The sequence below is a fragment of the Miscanthus floridulus genome, chromosome 6, assembly GCF_019320115.1.
Source record: "Miscanthus floridulus cultivar M001 chromosome 6, ASM1932011v1, whole genome shotgun sequence".
In the NCBI taxonomy this organism is placed as follows: domain Eukaryota; kingdom Viridiplantae; phylum Streptophyta; class Magnoliopsida; order Poales; family Poaceae; genus Miscanthus; species Miscanthus floridulus.
The window spans coordinates 10,356,167-10,366,938 of NC_089585.1; the positions used below are offsets into that span (position 1 = coordinate 10,356,167).

General features: G+C 54.0%; 1 protein-coding gene across 1 annotated transcript; it reads right to left on the bottom strand.

Moving 5' to 3' along the window:
- Nucleotides 1-5,013: 5,013 nt before the first annotated feature.
- LOC136460201 (uncharacterized) lies at nt 5,014-5,358 on the bottom strand. Its single transcript, XM_066459997.1, has one exon. It carries the CDS (start codon nt 5,356-5,358, stop codon nt 5,014-5,016), a length of 345 nt encoding a protein of 114 aa, XP_066316094.1.
- Nucleotides 5,359-10,772: the final 5,414 nt, after the last annotated feature.

The following is a 10,772-nucleotide window of genomic DNA, read 5'->3' on the forward strand; positions in this document are numbered from 1 at the left end:
TTTGGTAAGTCACACGCTGTTGCGGCCTCCTCGTTCCTTACTATTTTCTGGTTCTTTATTTGCGTTCGCCATTCCTACAGGGCATGAGGGACGTGCGAGCCTCCCCGCCGCCCATTCGTGAGGATGCTGCGTGGCGGGCGGTGGACCGAGCACACGCCGAGGCACAGAAGAGGCGAAAGGACACCAAGGAGGCAAAGCGTATGAGGAAAATCCTCATGCACAAGGGACTGGAGAAGCGCCGCCAACAACAAAGGCAGGACGGTCTCCTATTAGAGGCATCCCCGTCGCCGTCTCTATCGATGGACGCTTCGGATGGAGATGATGAGGGTGAGGTGGGGTGGGGTCCCCTAGACCATCTCCCTGATGTCGGGGAGATGGTGCCTAGGGCGTCGGCAAGCAGCCCGACGCTCCCTGGAGGAGGAGGAGGAGATGCCTCGGGCTAGTGATCGCCCGCCTTGGGGCCGAGGCTGACATGCCCAAGGCATGGGCGTTGGGAAAGCACGTCGTTAGCCTAGTGGGCTCGATGGCAGCGGTGGAGCAGATGGCGGTGGGGGTGGAGCAACTGCCCCCGCAGAGGACCGAGGGGGCGTCGGGGTCCGCCGAGGACCGGCTAGCACCGGCGGATACAAAGGCCATGCCTCTGCCACCGCCACCACCTTCATAGAGGAGGGTCGCCGTGTCGAAGCGGTTGTAGCCCTGCTCGAGGTAAGCGTATTTTCGGTAGAGTTGCAGCATTTTCTGTTCGTTCTTTGGTCTCATGCTGACCCCATAAGTATCTCTTCTTCAACCGGAAGCGTCCTGCGGAGGTGCCCACCTTGGCACCACTTAAGGCACTCAAGGTGAGCCCTAGCTCCACCGCCCACTGGGTGGTGGAGGCGCAAGCTGCCATACAACGTGGCGTGGCATTGGCAAGGGCTGACCCAAAGGAGTCGGTCGCCCAAGGAGGGGCTGCCGATGCGACCCTGACATAGACAGGGAAGGGAGCACCTCTGCCCCGCGAGGCCGAGGCTCATGAGTCAGATGGGGCCGAGGCGCCTTTAGTTGTCGAGGCCACCGAGGTCGAGGCCCCCCGGGCCTCTGAGACCAAGGCAACGGAGGTTGAGGCACCCAGGACCGCCGAGGCCACAGCAGCAGGGGCCGGAGCCCCCGAGACCACCGAGGCCACGATGGCGGAGGCCGGAGCCCCTAGGACCACCAAGGCCAACGTGATCACGGCGAAGCCGTCAGCCCAAGAAGTGGAGATGAAGGCGGCGGAGGCCTCGATGGCGCCCCTAGTCCAAGGCCTACCGCTGTTGCGGGAGAGCGCCCGGGAGGCGGAGGTCTATCCAATCTCCTCTGACAATACTTCTCGGGCGTAGGAGGTGGTCAACGCCGAGGTGGCTGGCACCGTGGAATAGCCGGCTCCGACCCCAGGCGAGGGAAGCTCGACCCTCATGTGGGTACAACCCGAGCCCCGCGGGTGGGATCACCCGCGTGTCCTATGGCAGAGCTAGGACAACCCTGAGGGGGAGCCTCTTTTTGCCCTTAAGGACTCAGCCGAGGGCGGGCGCTGGGACACCTTAGAGCAATACCACCAGCTGGCAGAGCAGTCACTGCGGACGGCGCTGTCCGTGGTGGCCGGCGATCTACCCGGGGTCGCCCAGGTTCATGCCTTCTTTTCTCGTATGGTGTTGTCTTTTTCTGAGTTTTCTCGCAGTGCATGACCCTTGTTCTACTTACCCAGGAGCTCAAGACCTGGTCCCTTGGGAAGTTTGTCTTTCTCCGGTGAGAGAGGGACGTCTGGGACCAGCTCCAGCGGTAGAGGGACCTGCTCACTCGTGCCAACGAGCTTCTGTTGGTGTAGAGCGTGGAGGTGGAGGACCTCCACCTATGCGGTACCGATATGAAGGTTGTGGCAACAGTGGCCTAGGAGCAAGTCACCCCCTTAGTGGCGCAGGTCAAGGAGTTGGAGGAGGAGCTAACCCGCGTGGCGAGTGATCGGGATGCCTTCAGGTCCTGGGCTAGAGAAGCCACGGCCTCTATCAAGGCCCTTGCTGGACAGCTGGGGATAGAGCAGGGTGCACACCAGCTAATGAAAGGTGTCTTAGATGAGGCCCTTAAGGTGGCTAAGGCTTCTCGGACCAAGGCTGTGGTCTGGAGGGGAAAGGCCGAGGGTGAGTCTTATTCCCCTTGTTTTATTTGTTCTTCTTGTGTTTGGCCCCTAACTCCTTGGTGTGATACAGAGCTAGAAGGAGAGGCTTCCAGGGCGGCCAAGGCCTCTCGGGTCGAGGTCCAGCGCCTGAAGGAGAAGGCCGAGGTGTCTCGGGTCAAGGCCCAGCACTGGAGCGAGAAAGCCGAGGCCTCTCAGGTCAAGGCCCGACGCTGGGAGAAGGCCAAGGGTGAGTCCCGTAGGCTTCCATCCCTATTTGGCTTGTTTTCCTTTGCGCTCAACCCCATTCCGTTTCTTTTGGCACAGAGTTGGAGACGGAGGTCACCCGGGCAGCTGAGGCCTCTATCGACGTGCAGGCGGTGCTTGAGACCGAGATTGGTGGCCATTGAGGCTTTTTTAAAGTAATCGTGCGTCTATGCCTCTTTAATCATTTTTCCTTGTGTTTTCGAGCCTCTGCCCTCTGTCCTGTTTCTGAGCATATCACTTGCAAAGGACTTCCTCAGAGCCTAAGCTATCCCTAGGGCGAAAAGGTGGTGAGGGAGTGCCGTAGCCCAGAGGCATAAGCCGTCTCGCGACTCAGCCGACCTTTTGGCCCTGAGATAGACTTTTGGTCCTTAGGTCTTTTACAATTGACTTGTCAGAGCATAATAGAGAGTTTGGCATAGAAATTTTCTCGAAAAATGACTAAAAAATGGTGCGTGGGACTTAGGGGGGAGTCCCCCCTTCTAGCCCTCGAGGGAGGCTTGGTTCTACAGAGGCAGAGCCGTGTCTTGTGCGAGCCCCACAGTGGGCACCTCTATAGAGGCAGAGCTGAGTCTCCCTTATGGTGTTATCGTAATGCCGAGGCCCACGATGGGCTTGGCAGGTTTCTCAAAAAATTAGAACAATTAAAGAACGCTTCTTAATTGTATTTTGGGAAACAATGTACACAATGCTTGGGAATTTAAGGGTAAAAGCGACGTAGTTGTTCTATGTTTCAAGCGTTGGTGAGGATTTCATCCTTCTCGTTGGCTAGCTTGTAGGTTGTGGGCTTTGGCACTTGGGCGATGATGTATGGTGAGGATCTTTGCTAGTTCATCCGTAGCCTCATTGAATTTACGCGCGATGTGGTTGAGTTCGAGACTGTCAAACTTGTCTTTGAGGTGACGTACCAGCTTGCAATACGCCTCCATTTTGGGGTCATGGCAGTTCGACTCCTTCATCACTTGATTGACAATGAGTTGCGAATCGCCTCGAACGTCGAGACGTCGTGCTCCAAGTTCGATGGCGATTTGCAAGCCGTTAATGAGGGCTTCGTACTCGGCTGCGTTGTTTGAGGCGGTGAAGTGGAGCCGAATTATGTAGCGCATGTGTACTCCAAGGGGTGAGATGAAGAGCAGACCCATGCTCGCCTTGGTCTTCATCAGGGACCCATCAAAGTACATGGTCCAGCATTCCGCCTAGACTTGGGCTGGTGGCAGTTGGGTGTCGGTCCAATCTGCCACGAAATTGGCCAAGACCTAAGACTTAATCACTTTCTGAGGTGCAAAGGATAGAGCCTCCCCCATGAGTTTGATGGCCCACTTGGCTATCCTACCCGAGGCCTCTCGGTTATGGATTATCTCCCCCAGCGGGAAAGACGACACCACGGTTACCGGGTGAGATTCAAAGTAGTGACGCAGCTTGCGTCGAGCCAAGACTACGGCGTAGATCAGTTTCTGGATGTGGGGGTAGCACATTTTGGTCTTGGAGAGTACTTCGCTGATGAAGTAGATAGGTTGTTGGATGGGTAGAGCATGCCCCTCTTCCTACCTCTCGACTACTATGGCCGCACTGACCACTTGGGTCGTTGCAGCAATGTAAAGTAAGAGAGCCTCACCCTTGGCTGGCGGTACTAGGACGGGAGGATTAGTGAGCAATGCCTTGAGTTTGGCAAGGGCTTCTTCGACCTCGGGAGTCCATGAAAAGCGTTTTGATTTCCTCAAGAGGCGATATAGAGGCAAGCCTTTTTTGCCAAGGTGCAAGATGAAGCGGCTCAGAGCCGCAAGGCATCCCATAACCCTCTATACTCCCTTAAGGTCTTGGATCGGTCCCATGTTGGTCACGGCTGAGACCTTCTCCGGGTTGGCCTCGATGCCGTGTTTCGAGACTATGAATCCTAAGAGCATGCCTCGAGGAACCCCGAATACACACTTCTTGGGGTTGAGCTTGATGCCCCTCTCTCTAAGGCATGTGAAGGCTATCTCTAGGTCATCGATGAGATCCCTGGCCTTTCTGGACTTGACCATGATGTTGTCCACATAGGCCTCGATGGTTCGCCTGATGTGCTCGCCAAAGACCTAGGTCATGCACCGCTGGTATGTGGCCCCTACATTTCTGAGGCCGAATGGCATAGTCACATAGCAGTACATGCCGAACGGTGTGATAAAAGAAGTCATGAGCTGGTCAGACTCTTTCATCTTGATTTGATGGTAACCGAAATACGCATCAAGGAAAGATAGGGTTTCGCATCCCGCAGTGGAGTCAACGATTTGGTCGATCCGAGGTAATGGGAAGGGGACTTTTGGATAGGCTTTATTCAAATCGGTGTAGTCTACACACATCCTCCACTTCCCATTTTTCTTTTTAACTAACATAGGGTTAGCTAACCACTCCGGATGGGACACTTCCTTGATGAATCCGACTGTCAACAGCTTCTGCACCTCCTCACCGATGGCTCTGCGCTTTTCTTCATCGTATCGGCGTGGGCATTGCTTCACCGGCCTGGAGCTGGCCCGGATGTCTAAGGCATGCTCGGTGACCTCCCTCGGTATGCCAGGCTTGTCTGAGGGACTCCATGCGAACATATCGGTGTTCACGCAGAGAAAGTTGACGAGCACGGCTTCCTATTTGATGTCAAGGGTGGCACTAATCCTTAGCGCCCGGTCATCGGGGTAGGAGGGGTTGACCGGGACAAATTTGATGGCCTCCGTGGGCTCGAAAGCCCTGGTGTGGCGCTTGGAGTCGGGCACCTTGCTACTAAGTTGGTCGAGGTTAACGATGAGGGCCTCAGCCTCTACGATAGTCTTGGCGTACTCGATGCACTCGACGTCGCAGTCGTATGCATGCTCATACGTGGACTCGATAGTGATGACACCATTGGGGCCCAACATCTTGAGCTTGAGGTACATGTAGTTGGGGGCCGCCATGAACTTGGCATAGCACGGCCGCCCTAGGATGACGTGGTACATTTTGGCCCAATTCTCGGACCAGGTCTTGGTAGGTGGTGCCAGAAAGGAAAGCCTGGACGATTTCCGAGTCGCCAACGCTTGGCAACTCAGTGCATTTCTTGGAGAAGCGCCGGATGAAGTCTCAGAGAGACTCATCTAGGCCTTGGCAACAACTTTTAAGGTCCTAGGAGTTCCTAGGGTGCACGTATGTGCCCTGAAAGTTCTCGATGAAGACCCTTACTAAGTCGCACTAGTCGTGGATCTGTGAGGGAGGGAGGTGTTCAAGCCAGGCCATGCCAAGTCTGATAGGAACAACAGGAGATTGCGGATGATGAGCAGGTCATCGTTCGCGCCGCCTAGCTGACAAGCCAGGCGGTAATCGGCTAGCCAAAGTTCGGGGTTGGTCTCGCCGCTGTACTTCATGAGGTTGGCCAGTTGTCGAAATTGGGCCAGGAAATGAGCAATGCAGATAGCTCTGCTAAAAACTCGAGGGCTAGGCGGCTTGGGAGAAGGACTGCGATCCTCCTCACTATCATAGCGGCCGCCCCGGTGTGGATGGTAGCCCCGGGCAGGCCCCTCATTGTCATGGCGCCATCGTCGGCCGACCACCTTGTGGTTGCCTTGCGCCTCGCGTCGGTTGTCGAGGTGGTCGTGGACCGAGGGGACCCTGTTGGCTGTCGATACCTAAGCAGGCTCAGGACAAACTGAGGCCCCCCTATCCTACCGAGGCGATGCCATGGGAAGTTCTGAAGTGCCCCCACACCGTCTAGAGGTGGAACTCTTGGCCTGCTGCACCGCGGCGGTCTCGAGGAGATCCCAGAGCTCGCCGCAGACCTAACGCCCCTTCGTAGTAGAGGGCTCAGGCATCGTTCGGACTAGCATTGCCACGGCTATGACGTTCTAGCTAGCATGATTGAAGATTGGGGTTGCTCACCCCCTTCGTCGTCATTGATGCAGTGGTGGACGTCGTGGGCCTATCGCTGGGCTCCTCTACCATCACTACGACCCTACTGCTCCTACTCGAGAGTGTCTCAGAGCTGCTGTAGAAGGAGTCGATCTTGCTTGACTTTGGCCAAAAGCTCACGGAGCTGCTCTAGGTCTAGACATCGAAGTTGTCTGAGGGCAAGGCTTTATTCTGTGCTGCCGGTGGAACAGCGCGTGAGGGTGTGGCATCACCCGCTCCCCAACGAGGTAGGGTATGGTCGCCTGCCCCCTCGTCCTCATCGCACATGCTCGGCATCCTGAGTCTGACGTGGAAGCACTCACAAGTGGGATCGTAAGTGCCTTCATTGTCATAGTCGGAGTAGTCGAAGCAATAGTCGTTCACGGCCAGGAAGAGGCGCATGGCTTTAGGGTCACAAAATCCAAAGAAGTTCACTCTGGCCCACGCCTCATCCTCCTCCGAGGAGTCAGCATGGGAGTGACTCAAAGTCATGGTGCCAAAGTCGAGGGCAAAGCATTGGTAGCGTCCCGAGGGCTCCGTGTGAGCAGAAGCATAGGTGGAAGCATAGGTGGCAGCAGCATTTCTCAACCCAAAGGGATACGGGGATGGTGCCATCGCCGAGCCTTGCTCCACCGAAGTCGACCCCTCAGGACATAGCGGGGCAGAGCTTGATGTCGGGGCATCGTCGTGCGCCACTGGCGTCTTTCCCCTATCCAGGCTCAGGCTAGATAGGTCCCCAACCAGGGACCTTGTGCCAACAGCTAGGCGTGGGATACCGGTGGAGAGCGGCGTGTCGCCTTGAGTTCGTGTGGTGTCGGGGTGGCCCCGCTCGCGTCGTGCCAAGCGAGCGTGATGAGAGCGGCCGCCCGGGCGCCGCCTGCGCTTGGGCTATGAGTGTGTGACGCCGTCATCGGTCGGTGGGGCTTAGGGTGTGAGAAGTACCATATCATACTCACATCCTAGAGACATGAACTCTAGGCTCCCGAACCAGATCACCGTGCCAAGACGTAGTGGTTGTACGGGATCTGCCATCCAGAACTTGTTAGGGAGATGAAGCTGACACACAAAACTCCTACCTAGCGCGCCAACTGTCGGTGTTTTGAACCGGTGGGCCCTCAACCAACTAGTAAAAACATACTGCGTGTCTCTAATCTCGGATGGTGATGCAAAGAGACACAAGGTTTATACTGGTTTGGGCAATGGGTGCCCTACGTCCAGTCTGAGAGATCGATCTTGTATTCCTTGCACCGAAATGCTCGTAGTAGGGGGTTACAAGCAGGGCAAGAGAGGGAGCTAGTCCTAGGTCTCTGCATGGAGCGGTGTGGATTGCTTGAGATGTTGATCTTAGGCGGCGGAGAAGTGCACGTGTTACGGAATGTCGAGTGTGTGTTCGTCTACCTCATGAACCTGTCAACCTCTCTTCTCGTCCCCCCCAGAAACGGTCCAAATCCCTCCCTTTTATAGTTGAAGGGGGGACAGGGGTGATACATGTGTTAGCTATGCGGCATGTCCGAGCCCTATAGCCTATTACTATGGCGGCATGGTTGATGGAGTGGTCCTGCCTTTGAAGCGCTGGAGCAACGCGCCGGTCACATCCAAACTTGTGCGATGTGGGAGCTCCAGTGATTACTGGACGCAGGGCCTGGTGAGCGACGTGTTGGTTGCTATGCGTTGACTACGTGAGGAGCCAAGGCCTAGCTGGTGCCAAGGCCGAGCCATTATTGGGAGCTCGGTAGGTGCACATCTTGAGGTTGCTGAGACCTCAAAGCAGACTGCCAAGGCGTGAAGGGAGCTGTTGGTTCTGTGCACTAATTCTGAGGCTATAGTAACCTGGACCTGACTTTGCACGCCGCGTTGTTTTTGGAACATGGGTTAGGTAGCACAGTATAGTACAGGCACCAGTCATGGGCACAGTACTGAGCACAGTGGTTGGTAACCCCTGTCCAGTCATGTCTTGGGCGGTATGGCTTCGATGTGACTGGCGTCTAGTCAGCCACGCCGCTGTGTCGAGCCGCCGTTCGGCTGATATCGCGGGAGCGGTCGAACATGTCGGTCGCACGTGACGTCTTGTCCAGGAAGTTGGTCGAGGTGGAAGCGACGGGGTTGTTTTACCGAGTCGGCCTTGAGCAAGGCAGAGAATCGATGTCTCGTCCGAGGCTGTACGCGCAGGGCCTCGGGCGAGACGGAGAATTGGTTCCTCGGCCGAGACCTTTCTCGTGAGGCCTCTAGCGAGGCGGAGATTTGGTAGGCCATCCGAGGCCTTCCGTGCAAGGCCTCTAGCAAGGCAGAGAATAGGTGGCTTCTGACATGGCCGGGGTTTGGCCAACAGTTGTCCCTTGGCTTTGACTTTTGTGGAGTCTAAGTGATTTTTTTTTATTGTTGCTTAGGGGACCCCTTCTCGTGGTACCCGACAGTACTCGGCTAGATCTGACTCATATTTGATCCAAGTGTCCTTTTGCTGCTTAGCACGGTGTTGACTTCCTTGTTTCAATTTGTTCTTTCTTTCTCTCGCTTGTCTCTGACTCTTAGTCTCACCATTGTGCCCCTAGATAAATGGTGATATGTTGGATTTGGATTCATCTGAAGACCTTATGTCGGGTACTTCTAGGGGGATCAATGGTGATCAAGGATGGCAAATCATTAATACTTCTCTAGCGTGAGTTGTTCTATCATCGTCGTTGATTTCCGTGCTGCCAGAGCTGTTGATAACTTCAGTAGAGGTTTCAAGGTCATAGATCGAGTCTCCCTCTTGGTAGGGTAGAGTTGCTGTTGTCGTATCGTCATCTAGTTGGGTGCCGTCATCCTTAGGAATGGTACCTGGCCAGTGAACGATGCAGTCTTGAGATGTTATAGTTAAAACGAGACCTTCCTAGGCTCCCTTCAGTGGCATTCTAAGCACTAGATCGAGGAATCCTTCGGGCCGTGTCTGATAAGACGCTACCATGTTGTGGAGTCCGAACGAAAGAGGACCTAACTTCTTTGAAGTACTCTGAGTGTACTCCGAATAGTATTCTTGATAGGTTGACGTCATGTCCCAGAGCTTTGTTAGAAAAGAACTCGGTTTTCTGAAAGAACTTGGATAAGACTTCGTCTCAGAAGCAGAACTTGAGTTCAAGTCAGATGCGCAAAGTCGTGGAACCTGAGTTGAATCGGACATCACGAGCTGTGCGAATCTTCTAGTGATTTGATTCATCATAGTCGCTGAAATAGGAAAGTTTTCATGGTGATCCGAATCTTCGAGAAGACGGCTTTGAAGCTTGCCATCGTTGCCTACCATGCAGATCCACGAACTGAAGATGAAGGATGATCCCGTTGAGAAGATCATGTTGTCAAGGTCCATCGAGCTCTCGGATGCAAATTCACCGAAAGATCCCTACCTGGTGCGCCAGCTGTCGATGTTTGACCACTGATAGCCTGCCACAGGGGTCCCTGAGGCAGTATGTTCAGGCTTCAGCATATGCAAAACTCAACGGTTAATGCAAGAGACAGTCGATTTATCCTGGTTCGGGCCCTTGATCTTAGATCGAGTAATATCCCTACATCCAGTCGGCATTAGCCTTTGCGTTGGATTGATTGTAAAGTGTTGTGTTGTATAATTGTTTTCTAAACTCCCGATCCAAGGAGCCCTATCCTCCTTTATATAGTCAAGAGGCCAGAGTCCTAGTCGGTTTACAATGAGAGTTCATAGTAGGATTACAGAATAATATTACTGCTAAGATTACAGGGGAAAATCCTAGTTAGGCTAGTTCTTCTCCCTTCCTTGTGGAGTATCCCGTGGATCCTGCACCGATAGGTCTGCACTTCACACCTATTGTTATGGGCTTCACACCGACTTAGAGTTCCTCAGTGCTTGTGACTGACACCCCAGTATCCAGGAGTCTTGGTGTGACATTTAGTGAGTTGACAGGGTAGCCTACACCGTTAGAGCTAAGCGTCCCTATTTCTTCCATAGTTGCTCCTATTACTGGGACTACAGAGATGCTTTCATCATCTGTTGCATCATCTGAGCCACCTGCTTTAGTGATACCTACAGAGTCACATGCCTCACCTGTCCTAGAGCAGACCCAGACTGCTTCAGCTTCACTTCTAGCGATAGAGGGTCAGACAGCTTCAAGCTCTAGATCAGAGGATGATGCTACATAGTTTCAGATCGCTCATTGCACCTTAGTGCCCGACTTGTCTGCTCCTACCCCGCCGACAGACCCTTAGGTTTTGGTGCTTGATGCCAAAGGGGGAGAGTGATCGAGTATGTTAGATCTAGGGGGAGCGATATATCTAGGGGGAGCTTATGATTTATTACTTTTTGGCTTTTTATGTGTGATATATTATTATGCATTCATGTTTACTTTCATGGATTGAACTATATACATATGAGTGTGATACTTATGTGATATGTGATATGTGTGCTCCCTACTTTGATCTATATATATGTCATGTCACTTTATTATGCTCATTTGCTTTGCTTCTGCGTTTTACTCCAATTCAAATGAGC

Coding starts and splice junctions, on each gene's coding strand:
- LOC136460201 (XM_066459997.1), bottom strand. CDS start 5,358: ATGTACCACGTCATCCTAGGGCGGCCGTGCTATGCCAAGTTCATGGCG.